This window comes from Dama dama, chromosome 5, assembly GCF_033118175.1.
Source record: "Dama dama isolate Ldn47 chromosome 5, ASM3311817v1, whole genome shotgun sequence".
In the NCBI taxonomy this organism is placed as follows: Eukaryota; Metazoa; Chordata; class Mammalia; order Artiodactyla; family Cervidae; genus Dama; species Dama dama.
Window position 1 is genome coordinate 102,559,962 of NC_083685.1, and position 27,146 is coordinate 102,587,107.

Consider the following 27,146-nt stretch of genomic DNA (forward strand, 5'->3'; position numbering starts at 1 on the left):
ATGGCTAAGTCTCTTCGCTGTTCACCTGAAACTACCAGAACATTGTTAATCACCTATACTCCAATACAAAATAAAAAGTTTAAAGATTTTTAAAAAAGACTATATAATCTTGGGAATTCTCTGGTGGTCCAGTGGTTAGGATTCAGCGTTTTCACCACCTGGGGCCCAGGTTCTAAGATCCTACAAACCGCGGAGCAAGTGCAGCCAAAAAAAAAAAAATAATATATATATATGTTCAGTACATAGGATGAAAGTGTGTGTCACATGATATACAGGGAACTCTTAAAAACAAATGAAGAAAAGATAAATCCTTGGGGGAAACAGGCAAATAACAAGGACAAGCAATTGACCAAAGAAAGTCAAGGACCCAGTAAACAATGTCCTACATGCCATGATTTTCCAAAGATGAGATGTGAAAGCAATAGGACCACTTTTCTGTGATGGGAAAGGCATAGAAAGTCAGGCTCTCTCATGGGCTGGTGGTAGGGATGCTAAGTAACACATATTCGCAGGAATGCCATTTGACAAAATACCGTAAAAGCCTTTCCCAATGTGTGCCTGAGTTCTGATGTAATGCTTACATATCTAGGAACTTACCTTAAGGAAAATATTAAAGATGTTTGCATTTTTGCAGACATTTCACTAACAAGATTCAGTCATGGCTACATCTTTATAAAGAAAAGTTCCTTTTATAAAGAGGAATTCCCTGGAGGTCCAGTGGTTTAGGACTCCATGCTTTCACTGCCAAGGGCACAGGTTCAATCCCATCCCTAGTCAGGGAACTAAGATCCCACAAGCTGCACAGTGGAGCAAAAAGAGAAGAAAAAAATTTATTAAAAAATAAATTAAAAAAGAAGAGTCAGCCACAATAAAAATATCCAATAACGGGGGATGGGACATAAACCATTCTAAAAACTCAAGACAATGGAATATTAAAAAGCCATCAAAATGATGCTGTGAAAAGGGATTAAATGACATGGAAAGAGTATACATTTTCAAGTAGAAAAAGCATAAATGAGTTGAGGTGAGCAAGGCTCTGGGGATGGAGTCAGTCACATAGTAAGTTTCAGCTTTATAAGGGCTACTTTATTCGGAATTCCATTTCTGAGTGGAAAATGTGCACAAAATCACAAAATATATGTATATCAAAGCATCTAGTTAGTTTAGAAGTACTGGAGATTTTTGTTTTCCTCTTTTGTTCATCTGTACTTTCTCTTTTTTATCAAAGTATAGTTGACTTACAGAATTATGTTAGCTTCAGGTATATGACAGTGATTCAAGATTTTTACAGATTATAATCCCTTTAAAGTTACTAAAACATAAAGGCTGTATTTCCTTGTGTTTATGTATTTTATACATAATAGTTTGTACCTCTTAATCCCCTACCCTTCTTTTGCTCCTCCCCTCCCTCCTTTGCCCACTTGTAACAACTAGTTTATTCTCTGTGAGTCTGTTTCTGTTTTATTAATTTCATTGTTTGTCTTATTTTTCAGATTCCACATATAAATGATAAAATAGTGAAATAAATCAGCCATAGAAAGGCAAATATTCTGTTATCCCTTGTCTGTATTTTCTGACATTTCCACGAGTGGTATTTATTGTTTATACAGACACTGAGGCAAAGTTTTTAAAAATTATGCTGTGTATTAACAGCTAATGACAGAAACCCATTTGAATAAGGAAATGAGATTACCAATCAATGTTATTAATCACGTATTTAAATATAAGCATTACATTATACATATTTGTAAATAAACATAAATACTGCATACATATTACCTATATATGCAAATAAATTTTATATGTACATATAACAGAAAAAGGATTGGAAACATGTACCATAAAATGCTAACAAGCTTCAGTGATTATTTCTGGGTGTTGTGAAAATAAGTAATTTTCAGGGGTTCTGTGTGTGTGTTCCCTATTTTCCAAAACAGATGTTCAGCAAATGTTTCTCATTTGTAATAAACAAAAAGTTTTTTTAAAAAATACACAACCCCTGAGATAAGGCGGGACGTCCTACAATGTAAGTGATGTCCCGTTTACTGGTCCATCCAGCATCGTCACCTTTTTGGACCCTCCGCACTCACTCACAGGTGAGGTGAGCAAGTCCTGCTGATTCATTGTACCATGTTTGGCATTTCTCCCCTCTTGGTTTCCACGGCCATCTCTCTAATTCAGACTCTCCTTGCCGAGTCATGGCTTTCACAAGGACATGTCCCCACTCAGAGATGCCCACTGTTCCCCCAACCGACATGGAATTGAAACCCTCCCCCAACATTTCCAGGCATCTCACCCACCCTATTTCTTCATACACACCCTCCATTAGGAATCACAGCCAAACTGTCTCCTTACTATTGTCCAAATGCACTTTTTCCAGCTTCCATTTTGCTTGAAGGACCCAGACAACCACCTTCCCAGAAACCTCTCTCCTCTCAAAACCCACCTGCCAGGACAGGATCTCTGTCCCCACAGCCTCAGAGGAAATACACTTCTCCTTTCCAGCCCATTCATATTACACAGAATAACAGGAATAATACAAATAAATGTTCTTAACCTAGTCTGTTACATTGTATTTCTCTAGCCCAGAAGCCTAGTAAAATCATAGAGAATGAAGGTTTGGATGCAAAGAAAGGGTTCTCCAAGACAGGACCCCAGTACGTGTCTATAAGTACGATCCTTTAATAAGTGAACAGATCATCCCTTGCATAAGTGCGGGCGCAGCGCCCTGGTCCCGCCCGGTCCCGGGAGCGCCACGTCTGGTCCAGGGAGAGCCCCTAGCAGAAGCCCACCAGGCGCAGGGTGCTGGGGAAGCTTCTGCGCATGCTCATGCACTTGTCCTGGTCGATGTATAGAGAGTTGGCCTTGACCGCCAGATCATGCTCCAGCGTGGCCTTGGTGTGGGCCAGCGACTGCAGTGTGTCCTCCGCGTCCCTCAGGCGCTGCTGCAGGGTCTGGATGGTGTCGTCCACCTCGTACACCTCGTTCACCAGCCTGCATGGGGAAGAGGTGCCCATTAGGTTAGCAGAGGTCAGGCTGGTCACTGCTCCACCGGGGGCGCCTGTGCTTCCTGCATTCCCACCGGTCACCCCAAGCTCAGAACTACTTCATATCGACAGGAACAGTATCGGTGCACAGTTGCATGAGACCAGGAGCGCCCCTGTGGTCCATAACCAGAATCCAAAAGGCTGGGGGACACCAGCGAGTTTTCATGCTCGCATTGGTCATACACACACGCATATTGAAAGCTGTATTTTTTTTAAAAGGCCAACTTTTAAACATTTGATTTTCTTTTAAATAATAAAGATTTGGGGAAACTGAAACAGCTTAATTGTCGTACACTGATGTTATCATTAAAAATGGTTTGCATAGTTAGGAAGAGGGGGACACCGGATTGTCTTCAGTGGCTAGAATTCAGTCCAATCTGTTAACTATGGGGGAGGGGTTAGTTAATGGGGTACTTCTCCAAATATGATGCCCCTCCCCCCACCAATGCCCCAGAGTTCCAGAGTAAACACGGAAATGTCAAAAACCTAAGAGAACATGAAAATGACAATGCATGAAATCAGCTACATGAGCCACGAAACAAGTTGCAGTTCTGATTGTGCTCATGATGAAAAATATGACACATTTTTCCTTAAGACAGAAAGGAAAAACGGCATGATTTTGAATTAAAAAAAAGAAATCTAGCATCTCCCTCTCAAATTATTTTAATCCATATTGTTTTCATTTTCATTTCTTTATCAGTGAATCTTTCCTCAATGTCTATTGGGCATTTGCAATTCTGCAAAAACAATTTGGCAAATGTTTTCCCTAATTTGTTTTTGACTTAATTAGCTTATGATATTTTTGTTAAAAGTAAGATTTCAATTTTTAGTAAGCTGTCTTTCTTTTTCTTTGTGATGTCTTCTATTGTGTTTATATTTAGAAACCTTTTCTCTTCCCAAAGAACAATGAAGCAAGGACTCCTTTACAGTCTGATCTGGCCAATAACCTCCAAAGGATATGACCACATGGTCAATCAAGAGAAAGAATATGAAACAGGTTACAAAATGACAATAATGATGATAATTAATCTATTGACTGCATTAGTTTATGTGTATATATACACGCATGCTCAGTCTCTCAGTTGTGTCTGACTCTGTGACTCCATGAACTGTAGCCCACCAGGCTCCTCTGTCCATGGAATTTTTCAGGCAAAATACTGGAGTGGTTTGCCATTTCTTCCTCCAGGGGATCTTCCCAACCCTGGGATCAAACCCACGTCTCTTGTGTCTCCTGAATTGGCAGACGTTTTCTTTACCACTGAGCCACCTGGGAAGCCAGTGAAAACACCAACTCCAAATTCATCAAATTTTGACCATCAATTGAAAGCTAAAGTTCTCCTTATTTGGAGGTTCATTTATCAGGAGACTGGAGTGCATGAAATTAACTAAAATGTACCATAATCTAAAAAGAAGAGCGACAGTGAACAAATAGGGATGGGGACATCCCTGGAGCTAGAAAATAATCTCATGATCATAGAAAAATATTTAGGCCATGTTTAAATCATTATACCAAGGCCATCTTATAGCTCCACAGAACTTTGCAACTGAAAAATAAATGTGAGAGGTCATCAAGCCAAGCTTCCTTGTTTTACAGTTGAAGAAACTAAACCCCAGGGACTGATGAACTGCCCTCCCTACGGGCACACATCCATGTTTATACACAGCATGGTCATCCAGGAAGATGGAAGGAAATCAGGGGCCTTGACAACCATAATAAAGAACTGGGTCCCATTTCCTGCCCGACCCGCTCAGCACCCAGAAGCAGAGAGCAGGGAAGTTGGCCTCTGCACTCTCTCCTGCTCATGAATTTGAACAAAGTGAAGAGTTTGACATAGAAGGATAAAGGAATGATTTCTTCATTGTGTTACCTTGTGTTGAATAATATTATGTGAGAACAAGAGGAAATAACATCAATGTCTGATGATAACAGACACCATAGCTGGATGATGGGGTACTACACAGCCATACCTTTTATAAAAGAATTTGTTCTTGCCTTGGGATTCCCTGGTGGCTCAGTGGGTAAAGAATCAGCTTGCAATGCAGGAGACGTGGGTTCTATCCCTGGGTCAGGAAGATTCCCTGGAGGAGGGCATGGCAACCCTTGTCTAGAAACCTATGGACAGAGGAGCCTGTCGGGCTACAGTCCATGGGGTCCCAAAGAGTTGGACATGACTGAAGTGACTGAGCATGCATGCACATGGGGAAAGAGACTCAGAATATAATTTAATATTGGTTGAAAACATTAAGCCCCCAGCCCCAGGTTGGGGGGCACTGCAAAGCACCCCCAAAAGGCTCACGCAAGCAACGACAAGCCTGTGCACGTCCACACCGTGACTTCATCTCAGAACCTAACCTGTTTTCTTATGTTGCAGTGGGGGAGGGGAGGAATTAAACTTTTGTGCCAAAGTTTCCTTTGGTCTAAAATCAGCAAATGCAGTATCTGAGAACAGAGCTAAAAGCATATTTTTTTGTTGTTGTTAAGGTCAAGTTGGATTTAAAAAGTTAAGTTTCTTTTTTGAAGATCCCAGGGTTTACAATACCACTAGCAAAGAAACAGGTCTTCAGAGAGACTGTTGGATAGGGCTGGGGGTAGGATTTACGAGGGCTCGTTGTTTATAATCACACCGGCCTGCTTCTCCTCTCGCATCCTTCACTGAGCTGTTTTCACGGCTTCAAAAGGAACCCTGAACCTGAAGGTAGGGACGGAGCAGGATTATATGAGTCTTTACTCCTCCAAGCCAAATATGTTAGTCTAGTGGGAAATTTATCTGTGAGAGATCTTCTGAAGAAAGACACATTAAAATATCAATTTCTTAAAAGGAATACAATTTCTTAAAAAGATACTTAGAATGCAGGCAGCTAGCATCCTTGTTTTCCTATTGCTGTGTGAAGGCAGGGCAGAGGTATTACGCCTCCCTCAACTTGCACCATTACAAATACATTTTTCCTCCTCTTTCAAGGCCATGTTCCCCTCTCAGTTTCCTTATTTTTTTGGCAGACTGCAGAGAGCCATTCCGCTGGAACCACTCCTTCTGGGGGAAATCACAGAACTGAAAAACAGTTTGCATTCAAATACAAATAAAACTACCATCGTTTGAAAAAAAAAAATCAAGTTGAAGTACAGCAGAGTCTGGTCTGGCCTGCCACCAAGGATGCCAAGAATGTTTAGAATTGCTCTTGAAAGGACCCATTTAGAAAAACTTCAAATGCAAAGCAAAGTCTTGAAATGAAAACAGCACTTCTTCTCTGTCCCCACTCCCCTGAGTTCAGGGTTCTTATGTTTTCCTCATCCAGACAGCCAAAGGCTGCTTTCAGAATGCTCGATTGAAAAAGAAAAATAATCCCCTCCCTCAATAACCATCCTCATTTCCACAGTTGTTCCTCTGGGACCATATTTTTGGCAACGATATTTTAACAAGAAATCTTTATGGAAACAAAAGCAGGTTTTGTCCTGAAGTTGGTAAAGGAGCAGAGGAAACAGACACACAGCAGAGTCGCCAGGAAGTAAAGAAAAAAAAAAAAATCAAATTCTGTTCAGCCGGGAAGGGGGAGAAAAGAGGAAAATGCATTCAGCATCTTACAAGTGGCTGTAAACACCTCATTGTCTGATAACTGCAAAGTCAAATTTGACCATGACCCAAAACCCTTCCAGAAAGCAACCCTGTGGGGGTCTGATGGCAGCCTGGACAATTTCTCTCTCCCGCCTCTACTTTCGATGACTTTGCAGAAATTGTCGGAGCATGAAACTGCAGCTCAGCTTTTCCTAATAATATTTGCATAAAACCACAATTCATGATCTAATCTAACTGGCCAAATGGGTGTGACCCCACTCACTACCAGGTTCCTATAATAAACAGACACTTCCGACTGGCTGCCTCCGGAGTAGAGCCCATTTATCCTCCGAGATGGGCTGTGTGTGAGTAGGGGTTCTGTGGAACCCACTTGGAGAAAGGTGGCCTGGGTGGCTGGCCTCCTCCAAGGGATGGCCGGACGACAGCTCCACTGAGAGAAACGCAGCTGCTGCGGGAGATGAAAGCCAGTGGCATGTGGTCTAGAGCCCGTCTCTCAGCATCCAACATAGACAACACGCGTGGAGGGGGCTCTGCAGTGATGCTTCCTCTGTGACCCTCAGGTTCATCTTCTTCTCCGAGAGCCAGATGTAGCCTGTGCTCAGCTACGCCATCCCACGGCGCATCCAGAAGCCAGAGGAGCTCAGGCCCAGGACGGGGTGCCAGGGGTCCCCCCCAATGAAAGAGAAGCAGAAGCAAATCGCCAACTTGGCTAAATGGAGCTCAGCAGCAGACAGACAAGGATTCTAACTATCCTCTCCGTAGGTGCCAGCCAGGAGACGTCACTCAGCCCACGTCTGCCTCAGTTTCCTTATTTATAAAGTGAAGATCATGCAGGAGGTAAAGTATGCGGGACAGTGCCCAGCACAGAACAAGATCAATAATTGACAATGGCTCTGGTGATTGTCAGGCTTCCCTGGTGGCTCAGACAATATAGTACCTGCCTGCAATGCAGGAGACCCGGGTTCAATCCCTGAGTCAGGAAGATCCCCTGGAGAAAGAAATGGTGACTCACCCAAGTATTCTTGTCTGGAGAATTCCATGGACAGAGGAGCCTGGTGGGCTACAGTCCAGAGAGTTGCAAAGAGTCGGACTTGACTGGGAGACTAATACTTTCATGGTGATTGTCAGCATCACCACCTTTATCATCTTCATCATTTCTGGCTTCACAAAGACCCCCCATTGGACATACGTATACCTATGGCTGATTCACATTGATGTTTGACAGAAACAAAATTCTATAAAGCAATTATCCTTCAATTAAAAAAACAACAACAAAAAAAAGATGCCCCCCCCCTTACCTTCCCTCTGGGAAACACACAGCCTCACCCCCCTGCTTATTCCCTGGGTACGAGCTCAGAGTCCTTTCGTCCCTAGATAGAAGGGAACTCCATCATGGAGCAGGCAGACCACAAGGCCAGTGGCCTCTCCCCTCTGCACAAGTTCAAGTGCTGCCCCATCACTCCTCCAGTTGCTATAAATTTGACTTGCTTCTACACAAATTGTTTCAAGACCTAAGCAGAGCCATGATGAAATCCAGAAAGAGGCAGACAGGCTGGTACTGAGAAATTGGAAATGAAGCCAGAATGGGGGTGAGGGTGGCCAAGTCCACACGAGGCCATCTAAAAGGAATCTTCCAGGTTAAAATGATAAGAATAAAATACACCTAGTGTCCAGCAGATGCAGTGTGGACTCAGCTCCCTCCCACTGAGCACACGTGGGAGATGCTTGATGAAGACCAGCTGCTTTCAATTTCTACTGAGAACAAGAACAAACTGAAATGAGCTGAGATGAGCTGTCGGGGCCTAGGGAATCCTAAGGATGCTCTGACGGAGAAGGCAATGGCACCCACTCCAGTACTTTTGCCTGGAAAATCCCATGGGCGGAGGAGCCTGGTAGGCTGCAGTCCACGGGGTCGCGGAGAGTCGGACACGACTAAGCGACTTGACTTTCACTTTTCACTTTCATGCATTGGAGAAGGAATTGGCAACCCACTCCAGTGTTCTTGCCTGGAGAATCCCAGGGATGGGGGAGCCTAGTGGGCCGCCGTCTATGGGGTTACACAGAGTCGGACACGACTGAAGCGACTTAGCAGCAGCAAGGATGCTCTGAAGGACCAGAGCAGGTATTAGCTACCCAAAGAGGTGAAAGAGAGCAGCGGTGGGAACAGACAGATGGGGTCTGGGGAGCCGGTGCCCAAAGTCCTTTTTCTGATGAGTCCAGGGGACTGAGAAGCTCACAGCAGCCAACCTCTGAGCTGCTTCCAAGACAGGAATCTGGAAACCCTGGAGACTCCAGGGAGGTGTAAAGGAACCCAGCACCTCCTCCACCGGCTGAAGGAGGCTACATGTTTGTTAACACTTTTTTTGTATGTAGTGTTGATGTCATTTCCTTTTTTCTCTAACCATGGTAAAATATACATAACACAGAATTTACCATCTCAGTTCTTAAGTTCATGGCATTAGTAGCTTCACAATCTTGTGCATCCATCACCATCTTCTATACTTCATGAACTTATCATCCCAAGCTGCAAATACTAACGCCATTACTGACACTTTAAAGAAGCCTCCTGTCAAAGCTATGGTCTTTCAAGTAGTCATGTATGGATATAAGAGTTGGACCATAAAGAAGGCTAGACACTGAAGAATTGATGCTTTTGAATTGTGGTGCTGGAGAGGACTCTTGAGAGTCCCTTGGACTGCAAGGAAATCAAATCAGTCAATCCTAAGGGAAATCAACCCTGAATACTCATTGGAAGGATTGATACTGAAGCTGAATCTCCAACACTTTGGCCACCTGATGTAAACAGCCAACTCATTGGAAAATATCCTGATGTTGTGAAAGACTGAAGGCAAAAGGAGAAGAGGGTGGCAGAGGATGAGCTGGTTGGATAGCATCACCAATTCAATGGACATGAACTTGAAACCTCCAGGAGATGGTGAGGGACAGGGATGCCTGCCATGCTGCAGTTCACGGGGTCACAGAAAGTTGGACACAATTTAGTGACTGAACAACAATGACAACAAAACAGCTCCAGCACTGAGACCATCACTAGGGTCCCCCATATCCCCGAGCTGGCAGACATGCCTTTGAAAGGAGCTCAGAGCTGCAGGCAGGCTGGGGGCTTCCCCAGAGGAACTCAAGCAGACCCAGGAGGCGCCCCCCTCCATCACCATGACCCCAGCCTGGTCCTCCCCACCTCTCACCACCCACTCACCGCAGCTGAGCCATGTCTCTGCACAGTTCTATGTTGGGTCTCCTGGTCCGCTCATCCAGACGGGTCTGAGCCACCTTCAGGAAGGCAGACTTCTCCACGATGGCCTTCTTGATGGATTCGATAGTCATCTCTGTCTGGAAAATCTCCTGCAGGGTCTGTACCAGGAGAAGCAAACGCCTGAGGCTTTGGTGCCGAACCACCAACAACCTGCTTCCCACCCTGTGCATCTGAGACCCAGACTCCTCCTCTGCTGGGAACAGGGGTTCTCTGGGGGCCTCCTCCTTCCAGCACCATCTGGGACCTGTGGTGGGGGGTACGGCACCTGCTCGCACCCTCCGGAGAGCTTCCTCCAGATGCGGCGTGTGAGCACTGACACCACAGAAATGGGCAAATGCTGCAAACCCAAGCTCGCTGTCCTCATTTCCCCAGATCACCGGCTGTTAGACATTGACTACTGCACCTTTGTACGTGACCCAGAGAAAAGGGGGGCCAGGAACTTTGAGGGCACCCACTTCCCTCCCAAATTTGTGTGCCCGTAAGTCTTTATCTTCCTGCTGTCTCTTCTCACTAACCTCAAAGAGGCTTTCCTGCCAGTGGAATATTTGCCTTGAAGCAAGCCAAGGTCAAGCTTTGGGGTGTCTCCATGGAAGGGAGGAGCGCTGGTGGTCTGGTAAGCCCCAATTTGTATTCATTTTGCCTTGAAAAAGGTCGCTCCAGTTACCTAAACCTGACTCCCTCCCCACCTGGGAAGCCCTTGAAGAGGTAATGAAGTTAAAATGAGGTCATTAGGGCTGGTCCTGATCTAGTCCGACTGGTGTCCCTATAAAAAGAAGCAACTGAGACAGACGTGCATGCAGGGGAGACCACGTGATGATGCTGGGAGGGGGTGACCATCTACAAGTCTAGGAGAGAGGACTTAGAAGAAACCAACCCTACAGATAACTTGACCTCAGACTTCAGCCTCCAGGACTGTGGGAAAATAAATGTCTGTTGTTTAAGCCGCCCTGTCTGAGTGCTTTGTTATGGCAGCCTGAGCAAACTTAATACAGTGGTAAATAAAAATTTGTTGAACAAAGGGACTCCATCATGTCACCTTCTAAAACGTCTTTAGATGGCCTTTCACTGGCCAGGGGACCCTGCCTTTAGATGACCTCTCACTCCCCTTTAGATGCCCAGGGGATCGTAACCCTTCCCATCAATGAGATCCACGGTCTGGTTCCACCTAGTTTTCCAAGCTTCTCTTTCAGGACACACACTGTCTGTGCCAGCCAGACCAGGCTCTTTACAGACCTGACTCAACCCCTGATCTGCCACCTCTCAAGGTTTTGTTCATGATGCTGCCCCACCTGAATGTTCGCTTCTTCCTCCAAATCCCGAAAACAATTTCTTTATTGGCTATTTGGCAACCACAACTTGTAATTTTCTATTGTTTTTAATTGTGTGTGAGCTTTTCAAGTTACACACACCTCCTCTACAAACATAAACTTCCTGGAACAAAAACTACCTTTCATCCATCTCTCTGCCCTTCACCGAAGTAGAAGCTGTCTGGCCCAAATGTTTGTGGCCCAAAGAATTCACCGTGAGAAGGGAAGGTAAATTCTTGCAGCCTGGGAAGAATGGCGCCCTCAATCAAATAGTACCTCCTTAGGGAAACACAGCCAACAGTGTAAGGTTCTTAAAAAGAGAAACAGAAAACTATATGCAGCATAATCCACAGAAATAATAAGAGCTCAAAGCCCGATACTAAGTAATACAAGAGCTCCTTGTTTATCTCGAAACCCACAAATTCTGCCTAAATCCTTCATTTTATTGTCCTTACAAAACAAAAGCACTTTAAAAAGTTCAATATCAGAAACATCTTGAACCACCTAATAGTTTCCTGTGTTTCGTTTTATATTCCAGGAAAAAAGGGGGCTGAAATAATTTAACAGAAAACATCCCTGCCATATGTTCTAATAATAAATTCACTTGCTAGTTACATACAGTGATTTGTTAAACTTTAATAATAATATTTTTGTAACTGTTAAATACTAGGAGCCTTTCATGATATAGTGCATTCTTTGTGTTCCCCAAACCAGTGGATTCCAATTTCATGCTGACACCTGGCTACCTGGCTAACGTAAGTGGTGCGCTTCCCACTGGTTCTCATTTTCTTTAGTCTGTATGGCCAGGAAGTTGTCTGCCTTATGGTGGAGATCTGTGGTCCCAGAGCCCCTGCCCTCTCTCTCCAGGTCAGACACGGGCCCACCCCCCACTGCTGGGCTTACCTTTGCCAGGTGAGTCTGAATCTTATTTTTAGCATCCGCGGTTTCAGCGATGCGGTTGGTGAAAGCCAAGTTCACCTTGTTGAACTGATTCCACATCTCATTGGCCGTCACCACCAGGAGGTTTTGGATATCGTCTCTCAGTTTCGCAGAGGCGGCTCGCTCACTCTGGGAGCGAAGAATGTTGTCGTCGGTAAATTTGGCCCAGGACTCGGGCACTGAGACCCTGAAGAGAAAGGAAACAGATCCAGACAACGGAAACAATGATGAATCAGCCTAGACGGTCTGCAGGCAACCGTCCATCCGGCAAAAGGAAAAGAAAAAACCAAATTGCTTGATTCTGGTTTTATTGCATGAAGTGTAAACATCAGAGCAAAGCGTCTTTTAAACCTGTCTTAATTGCTCCTTGTTTCACTGCTTACTCTGGAAAGCCACAGCATATATTAAGTTCACTACCAATGTAGGGGGAGAAAGGATTGCTGAAGGGTGTGATTATGTCCATTCATTAGAAAGGTGTCTCACCAGCCCCATAAACATTACGAAAAACTATTCAACCTCACGACTAATCAAAGAAGTACTGCTGAAAACAGCTTACTAATAACCCTTTGTCAGAACAGCAAAGAGCTAAGAGAACAATTATTTTCCAATGAGCATGTTTAGAAACAGATTCGCTCATATCCTGCAGGTATATGTGTTAGTCGTTCAGATGTGTCAGACTCTTTGCAACCCCATGGACTGTAGCCCGCCAGGATCCTCTGTCCTTGGGATTTCCCAGGCAAGAATACTGGAGTGGGTTTGCCATTTCCTCCTCCAGGGGATCTGCCCGACTCAGCAGTTGATCCTGCATCTCCCACACTGGCAGGCATTCTTTACCATCTAAGCCACCAGGGAAGCCCTATCCTGCAGGTAGGAATGTTGAATTGCTACAGGCCTGATGGAGAGCAGTGTGAACTGAGTCTCTCAAATGTCATAACCCAGAAATTCCACTTCTAATTGACATGTAACATCACATCAGTTTCCAATGTGCAACATAATGATTTGATTTATGGCTATGCTGCAAAATGCCCACCACAGTAAGTCTAACTAACAGCATCACACCCAGTTACAAATCTTTTACTTAGGATGAGAGTTTTTAAGATCTCTTCCCGGTGACTCAGACAGTAAAGAATCTGCCTGCAATGCAGGAGACCCAGGTTCGATCCATGGATCAGGAAGATCCTCTGAAGGAGGGTATGGCAACCCACTCCAGTATTCTTGCCTGGAGAATTCCATGGACAGAGGTGCCTGGCAGGCTACAGTCCATGGGGTCGCAAGAGTCAGATAGAACTGAGTGACTGAGCACACACACAAAGAAAGGTAACACACGGTTATCAAGATGCAGAGAGACAGGTCCTCTCATAAAGAAAAGACCATCCATCGCAGATCACATCCAGGGGCCTGGCAAAGAAACCATGGACAGGGCAGGTCTAACAAAGAGTGGAAATAAGTTATTCTACCTTCAACTGTTTTTCAGCTTGTACTCCTACCACCCCACCCCCCATTCAGGGCACCTAATACACTGGTAACAGTGTATTTTCTTTATGCTTAATTGTGTTTTCTAGGTTTTCTGCCTCAAGCAGGTGCTATTTTCATAGTTAGGATTATAAACAACAAATAATTCTTTTACAAAAGATCACAGGATACAAGTGGCCACAGAACACGTGAGCTTACTGAGGACCCGTCCATGGCAGGTGAGTCTTACCTTTCTGCGTCCTCCCATGACTTCCAACTTACCTGTATGCTGCATCCTTTGGAAAGCAGAGAGAATGAATTCAGTGGCATGGAAATCACAGGCAGCCTGTGCCTACTTACGTGGCATCCACCCTCTCCACTCCACGGAAGTAGCTGACGCCATCCGACGTGTTTCGCAGGTGGTGGCATTTATCGTCGATCCTGTAAGCCGACTGCTTGTCACTCAGGTCCTTCTCCAGCTCGTGCTGGGCGGCTCTGTTCGCTCTAAAAGGCAGAAAGAGCCAGAGCTTCAGGCTTAGGAAACAATATCACACAAGGAAACGTGATTGCCCTTCTGGGTGGGGAACCACCCCTACCCCCACCCCCATCCCCATCCGCACACCCACTCCCTCCCATGACCTCCCATGACCTCCCATGAAAGTCTGCTCCTTCACACAATGTCCAACTTCTCCATTAAAAGGAGCTTCCCCTGCAACCTAGACATCCATCAACAGGTGAATGGATAAAGTTGTGGTACATGTATGTGGTGGAATATTACTCCATGAAAAGGAATGAATTTGAGTCAGTTGAACTGAGATGGATGAACCCAAAGTCTGTTACACAGAGTGAACTAAGTCAGAGAGAGAAAAACAAATATTGTATATTAAGGCATATATATGGAATCTAGGGGAAAAAATGGTACTAATGAACTTATTTGCAGGGCAGGAATAGAGACACAGACGTACAGAACAGACTTGTGGACACAGCAAGAGGAGGAGAGAGGGTAGGACGAACTGAGAGAGTAGCACCAAATCATTCATTACCATACGTAAAATAGAGAGCTAGTGGGAAACTGCTGTAGAGTCCCGGGAGCTCTGTGACAACCTAGAGAGTGGGAATGGGTGGGAGGTGGGAGGCAGGCTCAGGAGGGGGGTGACATATGTATACCTGTGGCTGATTCACATTACTGTACGCCAGAAACCAACACAACATTGTAAAGCAATTAACCTCTAATTAAAAAACAAGGAGCTTCTCCTGGAGATGTCCATACATATGAGTAGTGAGAACTCTGTCCAGACTGCCCCTGCTATGGGCAGAAGATGTGTGGACACACAGAACTGCGTATCTGCAGCCCCTCAGGCCGGCCCCCATCTTCCTAACACACAAACAGCCCCAGACAGGACACTGGTTTGCAGCAATCTGTCCACATCTGTGCTTCGCTTTCCTTCTCCCTTTTCCTCTTCTACATCCTAACCCCTTTCTCTTCTATCCCTGGAGAGCAATCCCCTGTGAAGTTATTAGGAATTCAGAGTCAGCCTCCTTCCATCTGTAAATGACCTCAGTTTGTGGTCACCCCAGGTCTGAGAGGTTTGCCAGGAGATAGAAACCAAGAGTCAAAATGAACCTCCCTGGCAGGAGCCAGTGTGCAGAAAGAGATCAGGAACTGCGGTACCCAAGCTCGTGCTCCAGCGGCCGCCCTCCTGGGAAGGATGAGCCCTTGGTGAGCTCTGAGATGCTATAATCACACAATGCCTACTCAGCACCCAGGAAGCAAAATGGACAAAGCAAAGGTCTCCTCCCTAGAGAAGCATACATCCTACTGCAAGGCAACAGGCAGTCCCCATAAGGAATAGGCAAATCCTGTGGCTTGTTAGCGGAACAATTCAAAAAACAAAGCAGGAAAGGGGGGCCAGGGATGTGAGTGATGATTTTAAACAGGATAGTCAGGGTAGGACTCCTAGAGGAGGTGGTGCTTGACCCAAGACTTGCAGAGGGAGAACCAGACCAGACGAAGCCTTACTGGCCATTGGAGGGAGTCAGCTTTTCCTCTTAGGTGGAACGAGAGACCGCTGACTTACATTCTTAAAGGATCATTCTGATGTGGGATTGACAACAGACTTCAGGGGACAGAGAGGTCCCATTAGCAGACACGTGCAGTTACCCAGGTGGGAAACGGTGGTGGCTTAGACCAACAGGGCGGCAGTGAAGGAGGTGAGAAAGGCTTAGATTCTGGAGATGCTTTAAAGATAAAACCAGGGGACTCTCCTAAGAGATCAGACGTCGGTGAAAAAAAATAAAAATAAAAGCTGATGTTGAGTCACTGGAATAGCAGGAAGCCATCAGTGGAGGTGGGCGAAATTGAGGGTGGGCAGGGGGGAAGAACACAGAAGGTCTTGCTTAATGTCTGAGTGTCTATTAAACATCCAAGTGGAGATAAGAAGTGGGTTGTTGGAACTGGGGAGAAAGTTCTGGGCTAGAGTAAAAATTGAGGAGGCAATCGCATAAATCACATACAGAGAGCCCCAAAAGAAGCAAAGAACTGGATAATCCTAGTCATTTCTGAATTCTGGTCTCAGCACAGAAAAGCCACCTGGGAAAACCTGCATGGGACTGAACCAGCTGATTTCTAACTTGGCCTGTGCCTTTGGGTACTTCACCGGACCTGTCGGAGCTCTTAATTTTGTGGTTTGTAAAGTAGAAATAAGGGTAGCGGTGTGCAGGTCGTCTGCATTTTGTGAATTCTAAGTCAGTGCATCCGTGTACACAGGAAGAGAGAGGAGGGGGCTGCCTTCCTGCTGCTTCTCGAGTCCAGTCTCTTGCCTCAGGCTACTGGGTTGAATCTCTGGGACTCGAAGACCTTCCTCATCTGTGGTCTGGGACCAAGATGCTCCCCAGGCTTCCTCTCTTGGGCTGACACCCTTGACCTCCTCTGACCTGACTTCAGAACCGCCTTAGGAAGGTCTTCTCTCCATCCACCACCTTAGTGCCCGAGATGGGGAGAGATCTATGCTGCCATGTTGCTTTCTAATGAGACTCCATCCTCAGCTGAGATCCTCACTGGTCTTATTGTTTCTTCTTCATTCCTCCCAAGACAAGTAGAGTTGAAACCCCTCTCCCCTTGCCTCTACTGGACCAAGTCCAGTAACCATGTTAGGGATCCCAGCCCCCATCTCTTGGATGGAAAAACCATCCCAGGAAATTAGGTGGGCATTTTGCCCACTGTGTATTAAAGAGCAGAGGATATGGAAGATGAGCAGCAGATTTTAGATTATGGAAAAAAAGATGAAGATTAGGAACTGGACCAGAAGAAAACAGAACAATCATTGGAACCACACTCAACTGATTCTGCAATTTCCAAGGAGCAGAAACCAGAAATTAATATCACAGCTGCTGTGTCTTACATCCGCTTACTTAACCAAGCCATGGGCAGTTAGTCATCCACAACCAGTCATTACCTATTTCTGAATTAAAGAGCCCTTTCAATTAGAGTTTGAGAGACACCTTAGCCATCTGAACCTGACTGACCTTCACAGCATCCATCCTGAAGGTCAGCAGACTGAGAAAAACCACCACTTTCAGAGCACCTGTTCCCTTGCCTACATCACACATTACTGCTGACAACATCAATACAGGCAGAAAGATTGTTCCCTTTAGTGTGACATATTCCACACTACTTCTTTCCATGGCCATCATCAAATGCATGTTGATCTTTCTAGTCCTTTCAGCCAGTACTTTTTCTATGCTGACAGTTGTTATCATGGCTTCAAACCCTCCTTTGACTACTATTCTTTGCCCTCAACCTCCACTATAAATATTAAGTACCTACTATCTACTACAGCGTTAGACAGAGGAGCCTAGTGGGCTACAGTCCATGCACTTGCAAAGAGTTGGACACGACTGAGCAACTGAATTGAACTGAACTGAACTATCTACTATTGCCAAGAGAAGAAGAATTTGTATTTGGTTAGAGAGGATGGGTAAATGATTGCAATGCCATGGATGTAGTGAATGCAATGATATCATCACAGCACCATGGACCATGTACCAGGGTTGCCAGGAAACCAGAGAAGGCTGAGTTTTTAAGGAGGAGCAGAGAGTAAATATAAAAGTGAAAGTGAAAGTAGCTCTCAGTCGGGTCTGACTCTGTGCGACCCCATGGACTATAGCCTGCCAGGCTCCTCCGTCCATGGAATTCTCCAGGCAAGAATACTTGAGTGGGTAGTCAGTGCCTTCTCCAGGGGTAAATATAAAAGTGTCACAATTCATTGCTTTTCCAGCTGTTGATCTGAACGTGTACAAGTCAATCTCTTATCAAAAAATGAAGTCTTTTGAGTTAAAAGAAACTTCGGTCATACTTCAAGTTAGGACAAAAATCCTTTCCAAACCATTGCAAAAACATATTTCTTAAAATAAAAATGTAAAGTAAATATCCCAAATATTCATCTTAACCTCTAAATAAAAACATATAAGTGCATATGGATGTGTGTCCATGTATAAGAAATCCTTACATAATAAGCTAAGAGAAATCTGATTGGGAGGCATGGAAGTACAGCTTCATGACAGATTTTTAATTGTATAGAGAAGATAAAGTTCTTACGCCAGTTGGGCAATGGCCTTGTCCAAATACAGCTTCATCCTTTCTTGACAACACAGAATAATATCAACTTCCTACTCAATTGAAAAAAAAGGAACATTAATGTTTTGATTATTGAACATAATGTTCAAAGTCAACAATGTAACAAAACATCAATGAAGGAAAACTTTGTTACTGGGAGAATTGTGACATAAAATAAGAAAATAATTTGATACCCCCTTATTTACCTATATGCCCCTATGACATTGCTGTCTCAATAGGAGACTGAAATTCACCCTTTACAGGGTTATTGGGAAACTATATTATGAAACAAGTTGGGACAGGGGTAAAATTTTAGGAGTTTTCTTTATCTTTTATTGCTGGTCTCTAATTAAATCAATGGATCAATTAATCAAATTCTGGTGATGCACAAGGGTGAATTGAATGCATGCCTTCTTCTATAGCAAGTACTCTTCCAAGAAAAGCAAATTTGGGAGGGAAAAGGATAGCCTAAAAGGCAGTTCTCTCTGGAAGTGCATGTGACTTTCAAATGACCCAGTTTTATGTTCCAGATAGAGCCCAACCTCCACCCTGGGAGGCCAGCCCTCCCCTCGGCCAGCCTCTGCTCTCAGCCCAGCTCCTATACTTGGTATAAAAAGCTCCACTATCCACACCATCTGCTTGGCCACACACGTGGTACTTTGATGCTGCTAGAATGTATACACTGTTGACATATGTTGTAGCAGAGACTGTTTCAGTATTTACTTCCCTTTGAACTTCATATTCACATATCAGAACCCTAAATAGCACCAAGAAGACATTTAAGAAGCGCACATAAGCACTGTTGCCACTTTTTCAAGTGAAAAATGATCATACCAGCCTATTGAACAATGAGCTCCTGAACACTCTCCCGTGACATAAAACAATACTGCGATGAACAACCTCAAAAATGTTTAGACATCACCAATGGGGATGCCTTTTTTCAAGGTTTTGACAAGTGCAGCCAAGTTGCCCTTCAGAAAAGTTATCCCCAATTATTAATCTAACAATAAATGAAGGTGAATTTCCTCGCCTTGCACACCCAGTGGACACTACGAATGCTCTCAATCTTTGCCAACGTGACAAGCCCCCCACATAAAAGCACACTTGTCCAGATTTGCATTTTTGTATTATGACTATGTATCTGTTCATGATTTGACTTTCTTCTTTTGTGAACCACCTGTTCACGTACTTGTATACCTTTTCTGCTATGTTTTTCTTATTTATAAATATTCTTATATTTAGAATTCAATCTTTTCCCATTATATGTCATAAGTACAACATATGTGTCATAAAATATTTTTTTACCAGTTTGGTCCTTGCCTTTGTATTTTGTGTATGGTGTTTTTTGATACAGACATTTATGATTTCTATGGTGTTAAACTCTTAAAAGTTCCCCCTTTGGGTTTCTGCTTTCATTAATTTGATTTTAAAGTCTTCTCTTCAATGTTAATTATTACTCAACCATATAATCTTCTTATTCTTTCATTGCTTAATTGGTGAGCATAAAAATATTATGCCTAGAGCTTATTTCAGTGATAAGCCTCCTGCCTGATCCTCCGATACTCTGAATGATTGGAGTAAATGAAAAGCTAAATTTCCACAACATGTGACCAAGTTGTCCTGCTCTTACAGGCAGCAAGGGTTTCTCACATATTCCCATTGTAGGCTGTGCATGTCTTTGATTTTTAGTACTATTCAGTCTTCATCTTTCTCTCTGGCTTGGTGTGTGTGTATAGCTAGTTCACAGAGGTGTTGACAAAGGATCCATGGAATACTGCTTAGAAAACACCACTTAAAACCCAAATTCTCAGTAAGCTTTTATGCTATGTGCACACGATGCACACAGAGGGAATTCCTGGAACTTCAAGTGGAAAAAAACTACATTTAATGAGACACTTGCTATAGGATCCTTCAGCGGTATTTTTTACATCTGAATTTAAATAATGTCATATGGTGAATGTCATGGTTGGAGGTAGAAGGCTTCATGGGGATAGGGAATGCCTGAAACCAAAAGACTTTTGGAACCTGTTCCCCAACGCTAACACCTACTAATTCGTACTCATCCATGGACCTCCAGGAAATGCTCCCAATGGAAGCAAATGCAAGTCAAACGCCTTATCCCCTCAACCACCCATGAAAAGAATGTTTACAGAAGATGGTGGACACAGACAGAGGGCAGAAGTGTGAGAAGAGCCCAAATGTAATCAGATCAATAGCTACCGCCCGACACCCCGGGAAGCCAACAGAGATCACAGCAGGAAACCCAAGGATAGCACACTAGGAGCCTGGCAAGTGGGCCCACTCCCTCTGGATCCTGAACTTGGGGAGGATCAATAAACCCCATGAATAAAAGGGTCACAGTGACTGCTCTGCATTTCTCAGAGTCTCAGTGATCAGAGTAAATATGTCATGGCTTAAGATGGAAAGAGAACAAGGAGTCACATCCAGGCATTTGAAGAATCTCGAATGAATCCTACTCTTTGAGCAGGTGAAACCTCTGTGAGGCATCTCATTACGGGTCTCCTCTTGGGAGCTATATAATCTCGGGATGGGGAGAGGGGATGGGGAAGAGAATAGAGACTTCACAGCCTTTGGCTTCCCCTCACCTCAAGCAAAACCCCACCTTGTCGCCTCACACTCCTGGGTCTTGGGTGGGATAGTGGTTAAAGACACTCTTTGGCATCAGATAGCCCAGCTCCAAGACTGGCTTTGCAGATGCTGGGACCAAAGGCAAGTTATAAACTAAGGGAGATAACACTTACCTTTCTAGGCTGCAGGGTAGATAATTACATGCCTTGCAGGTGAAAAGCTCTCAATAAGGCGTGGGCCTTATACAACATGACATGGGTCATAGAGTGTGACTCAGAACTTGATCCTCACGTACACAATGTGGGCTCCACCCTATTCTCAGCTGAGGGACATCGGTCAGGTCACAAGAACCCTGAATGCTGACCATACGTGTGGCTGTGTGCTGACTCGGCTACACCCTGAACTGTGGACATACAGTCATTTCTGGGACCTCACTGTTAAACCCAGACCCTGCTTCTAGCACAGTGTCATTCTATGTATCCATGTTAACTGAGCCTTTTTAAGTTTGGGGAAAGTGGGTCATCTAACACACTCTTAACAGAGTGAAAGTGAAAGTTGCTCAGTCATGTCCGACTCTTGGCGACCCCACGGACTATACAGTCTATGGAATTCTCCAGGCCAGGATACTGGAGTGGGTAGCCTTTCCCTTCTCCAGGGGACCTCCCCAACCCAGGGATCGAACCCAGGTCTCCCACATTGCAGGCAGATTCTTTATCAGCTGAGCCACAAGGGAAGCCCAAGAATACTGGAGTGGATAGCCTACTCTTCTCCAGTGGATCCTCCCAACCCAGGAATCGAACAGGGGTCTCCTGCATTGCAGGCAGATTCTTTACCAACTGAGCTATCAGGGAAGAGGTTACTAAAATCAAACTTTAAAAATCAAACTGTAAGTCCAATTGTATCTGGAATCTGGATGATGGCAAATATCACCTATAGGAGTAGACACTCCATTTCTTTGTGGGGTTGTTATTGTTTTGGTTTGGTTTTGGTTTTTTGTTGTTGTTGGGGGTTTTGTTTTGTGGAATCTTAGTTCCCCAATCAGGAATCAAACCCATGGCCCATGCAGTTTAAGTGTGGAGTCTTAACCACTGGACTACCAGGGTTTCTATATACAGTGTTTTGTAATGATGATACTCTCAAATTCTCATGTATCCTTGAGTTTGGGATGCAGAAGGTATTTCCTTAGAGATCTGCATTCTCAGTATTTGTTCCTCCATCACTTGAAGTTGACCCATCACCCGGTCAGTTGTGAGGGGGCTGTAGTCCCCCAACCTATTTAGAGGCGAAAATCCCAGATAGGGGAGGCATGTCTTGCTACTGGCAGTAAGAACCCAGTCAGACATTCTTCCCATGCTGGCATCAAGGTTCTATTCAATACTGTCTCGGAGCAGAATCCTCCTGGGACAGAGTTGTAGAACCAGTAACAGGTCCCTCAATAGGAAGGGAAGGCAGAAGGCATCAGGGCCCAAAAACAGTTCACTTTCAGGCTTCATGAATGTGAATAAAAAAAATGAGTTACCAACGGACATATGTTTGGCACTTGGGGATGCAGAATGAATGCTTAATAGAGTTATGCAAGCTGAAAAACAGAAACGGGGAAGAGTACCAGGTACATAAGAGCTGAAACCTTTAAGGAATGGCAGAGACCTTGTGAGAGAGAGCCTAGGAGGTAAGATCAGAGAATGGAGAACAAAATCATCTTCAGTTGGTGGGAGGTGGAAGAGAGCCTAATGGGAGGGCCAGTACCATGCACCAGATATAACTATAAGCTTCTGGATGGCAATTTCGCTGCATGTCAAAAGCTCTACAAATGCATGTACCCTCTGACAAATCAATTACATTTTCAAAAATGTATTCTAAGGAAATAATCAGAAATACATACAGTTATTAATACCATGCCTGTATGAGGGCAAGGGCCACTTGGAAATCTCTGTACCTTCCCCTCTGTTTGGCTGTGAACCTAAAAATGCTCTAAAACATTGTCTTAAAAAGTAGCACTGCCTTTCCAAATCTACATTTAAGAATAAACACCACTGAGCATGTATCCCATCAAAAAAAGCACGTTCAAATTCATAGATATAGTATAATTCTAATCTTGAAGACATGTTTGTGTGTCTTCAGATTGGGTGACGTCTACCTAAGCATGATTACAAAGAAGACCAAAACACTCTAAAATGAATAGTCATTCCTAAGTGAACTTTGAGTGATTTTTATCTTTTTTTTTTAATCTTCTTTATCTATTTTTATATTTATTGCATTTTTCAAATTCCCTCAGGAAATATCTATTACTTTTATAACCCCCCCCAAAATATATCTTTATAAAAAAATAACACACTCCTACTGTATAGCACAGGGAACTATATTCAATATCTTGTAAAAAACCATAATAGAAAAGAATATGAAAATATATACATACATGTGTATATTTTATACACACACACACACACACACACACACTTATATATGAATCACTCTGCTATACACCAGAAGCTAACAAAGTGAAAGCTGCTCAGTCGTGTCTGACTCTTCGCAACCCCAGGGACTATATAGTCCATGGAATTCTCCAGGCCAGAAATACTGGAGTGGGTAGCCTTTCCCCCCTCCAGGGCATGTTCCCAACCCAGAGACTGAACCCAGGTCTCCTGCATTGCAGGCAGATTCTTTACCAGCTAAGCCACAAGGGAAGCCCAAGAATACTGGAGTGGGTAGCCCATCCTTTCTCCAGTGGATCTTCCCAACCCAGGAATCGAACCGGGGTCCTCTGCATTGCAGGTGGATTCTTTACCAACTGAGTTATCAGGGAAGCCTGTTGTAAATCAATTACATTTCAAGAAAAAAAATTAAATGTATTTTTTTCTAAATGCTATAAATATCTGATACTATAACTCCTTACTTACAAGTGTCTTTATGAAACATCATTTTTGTTTCTATACATTAAATGGTAAATGCACATTTGCAAGTAAGTTTCTTGTTATTGAAGGATTTGCCCCATATTTACCATCAACAGCTCCTTTTCCACTTCATCATGAACTAGATCAATTCCCATTCTCTTCTCTCGATGAAAAAGACATTCTCGGGCTACCTACAGACACAGAAATAATGGGAAACACACTAATACAAACTGATTAAAATCAGTGACTAGCACTTCTAATAAACCTGTTTCTAAGACAAGTCAATAAATACTCCCCATACCAACTTTTCTAGCCATTTTGTTGAAAACCAAACAAGAAACTCACTGTGACAACTAAATGAATCCCTACTGCTAGTGAAAAGGTAAAGAGTTTGAAAAACTACTGATTTGGAAAGTTGACAAAATGAAGCAGATGGTGTCCTACCTAATCCCCACAGATCATCTAAGAAAATTATTTGGCATTAATTCCTTCTAGAGAATAGTTCAATAACCCAAATCATAGTCTTCAAGATATTATTTCTAAATATTTTCTACTGAGAAGTGAGAGGAATAAACAAGTGATTATTTAAAGACACCAAAACATTTGTGAAGCCAAAAATCCAGGTGATTATTAAGTACCATTTATTGCTTTCCTAATTATAAAAATAGTACACCTCAGTCATTAAATAGAAAAAAAGAGAGAAGTTAAAAATGTTATTCATACTCTATCACCATTTTGTTTGCTTTTAACAAAACAGAAGTTATAATGCCCTCATAATTTTACATTTTAGGATTGATATTAAATAGTAGACCTGAAATAGTCTCTGAGACAAAGTATGTTAACGACTCCAATAGAAAACAGCTTAGGTAGCCAACAACTAAATTATGTATGAAAGAACATTATGTGTTAAAATACTATTTTTCAAAGAGTATTTCGTGACGTGGGATGACTGTATAATGTTAAAAATTTTTAAAGCATAAAATATAATAGTATGTACACCATAATCTGGATATAATGTCATTGAACAAAATCTTGGAGTGAATCTCTAATTTTTTAATAGTACAATGTACACTTACTAGAAGATGAATTAATGAGTTGAAGGAAATTCTGATTTTTTCTTTTTTTTGGAAATTCTGTTTTTAATGTGTATTACAAAATTGCTTTCCAGCAAGTTTCTCTTTTTTCTTTTTACATAGTATGTGCTTTTTTAATACCAGGAGAAGCATCCTCTGAGAGGTCAGGCAGGCCCTTGATTAACATCCCCTTCATGTTTATGCTGATAACACTTCACGCTTTATATGTTTCTTTGGATTTTTAAAAGTATGCCGTGCTGAGCACTGCCAAAAACGAAATGTTTGCTGCTTTCAGGGGCTCCTGGTCTAAAGAGGGCTTCAGCCACAGGTGGAAATGTGATCTAACAGGCCCTGGTGGAGGAACACTGGGCGCCCTGGAGCCCAGGGAAGGCTTTCCTTAGGAGGGGACATTTGAGCAGAGCCCTGAGCTCCCAGCAAAGGAAGGAAACAGCTGCATGGTGTGTTTGGCCATGGGGTATAGAGTCTGCACAGGAGCAAGGTGGGGGCCCTGAGTCATGTGATCCTGGGGTGGAGGTACCCCAAGGGGTCAGGCCTAGGAGGTAGATGAACATTGTAGGTAGATGTGTCATTGCCCCTCATCCTACCCAGGGTGCCAGGGCTTCTACCCCAGGGCAGGGGGTGAAGTCACTGTCCCTCTGGGCACAGCCATTGATGAAGGGTACTCCCAAATGCCCCTTCAGACACGAATGGGCCCCCTCTCAAGGAGACAGGCTTGAATGGCTGTCACTGGGCACATGAAAATCCTTTGTGTCTGGTCCTGATGCTGAGAAGGCCCTGCAGGCAGGCCTGGGGCCAATCTCCGTGGCAGGTCAGCTCCAGTCCCCCTGATTCCAGCTGTGCGGGTGGGATGCTGGGCATCTCACCATCCTTCCTGCAGGCTCAGGGAAGCACACGTTCCTCGTGGCACCCTCTGGCCACCAGCTCCATCTTTTCCCAGCAAGTTTCTACTCATCCATAGTCTACTAGCAATATACGGAGTATGTCTTCTGCATTTTTGCTGACCCTATACATTATCAGTTTTCATTTTTGCAAATTTGAATGAGCCAAAGTTTCACTTCATGCCTTAGCTTGCATTTGTTTCAGCTTGCAAGTTTATCATTGAGTTTTAATATTTTTTCTTACATACAGTGGGCCATCTGTATATCCTCTTTTGAGATATATCTGTTCATGTGACTAATTCTCATTTTAATTAGGGTCTTCTGCTACTGTGCTGATTGTAAATGTTTAAACACACAAGATATCTGGACCAAAAAAACTGCAGAAAAGAAATTTAAATTATACCCATCTTATGGAAAGCAGTCATCACTGAAAGGAATGGTAAGGGAAGAAATTTAATCTCCTCTAGAATTAAGTAAAAGTAAGTGGCTATCATTTTAAGGGTTCATTAAAGTGGGAGTGGGAGGGATGTAGAACAGACCAGAAATCCTCAAAATGATCCAGAGCTCAGAGAAAGTACGGAAGGACTTCTTATCCCCCCCAAAAAAAAAATTCATGGTAAGTTCATTTAAAACAATCTCATTAGTGTCCTATAGACCTTTCTCAGGATTTCTGTGGTTCTGTGTACTTGTGTGCACTTGTGTTCAGTGAGGAGGAGGCACAGTGAGAAGTTACAGTGTGGGGGAGGGGTCTCCAGCAAACCCTCCAACCCACTAGACTTCCAGCTCCTCAATACTCTAATATCTTCTACTACAGATGCCATAAAATAAGACCTACTGTAAATGTTTATCACTTGGAAAATGAGTTATACAAACAAGGAGTAAAATGGTGTTAGCCTTGCCCATCCACATACATACAACTTCTCAAATAATTTGTCATTTGCACATCTTCAGAGACAGAATGTTTTCTTTCAATGGCAGTGGACAGAATGTGGTCAGGGTAAGGAGGGGAGCAACATACACTCAGAGGGTTAGCGGTAATTGGATCTCTACTCAGAAGCCTAATCAGAAGCCAGGAACCAGATGAAAGGCTGCCTCCAAGACCACAACTGGCTCAACCTCCATCCCATTTCTCTATTTAATCAAACTCATTCCATCTCCTAAGAAGGTCTCATTTGATCATTTCACTGTGCCCCAAAGTGGAATCACCACATGCATTCAGAAGGCATTTCATGACATAGACTAAAAGAACAGCTTATCTTTTTCCTTTCAAACAATGTTTATATTAGACCAGGGACAGCAATGACCAAGCAGCCTATTTAAGAGATGGGAAAATGGCATTTTTACCATAAAACACTGTGTGTCCTAAGAATGTCACTTTTTCATACTGTTCATGGGGTTCTCGTGGCAAGAATACTGAAGTGGTTTGCCATTCCCTTCTCCAGTGGACCATGTTCTGTCAGAACTCTCCACCATGTATGGTGGGAGAGCTGG

The 27,146-nt window shown here is 43.6% G+C and overlaps 1 protein-coding gene across 1 annotated transcript in view; it reads right to left on the minus strand.

Annotated features, from left to right (window-relative positions):
• Positions 1–2,355: 2,355 nt before the first annotated feature.
• Positions 2,356–27,146, minus strand: part of TEKT3 (tektin 3) — a 34,467-nt gene continuing 9,676 nt past the window's right edge. The window contains exons 3-8 of the mRNA XM_061141086.1: positions 23,791–23,874; positions 18,186–18,256; positions 13,949–14,092; positions 12,101–12,323; positions 9,834–9,988; positions 2,356–2,994 (exon numbers count right to left, since the gene is read on the minus strand). Of these exons, the coding sequence (XP_060997069.1) occupies positions 2,778–2,994; positions 9,834–9,988; positions 12,101–12,323; positions 13,949–14,092; positions 18,186–18,256; positions 23,791–23,874 (894 nt within the window). The 3' untranslated portion in view covers positions 2,356–2,777. The remainder of the gene's footprint in view (positions 2,995–9,833; positions 9,989–12,100; positions 12,324–13,948; positions 14,093–18,185; positions 18,257–23,790; positions 23,875–27,146) is intronic.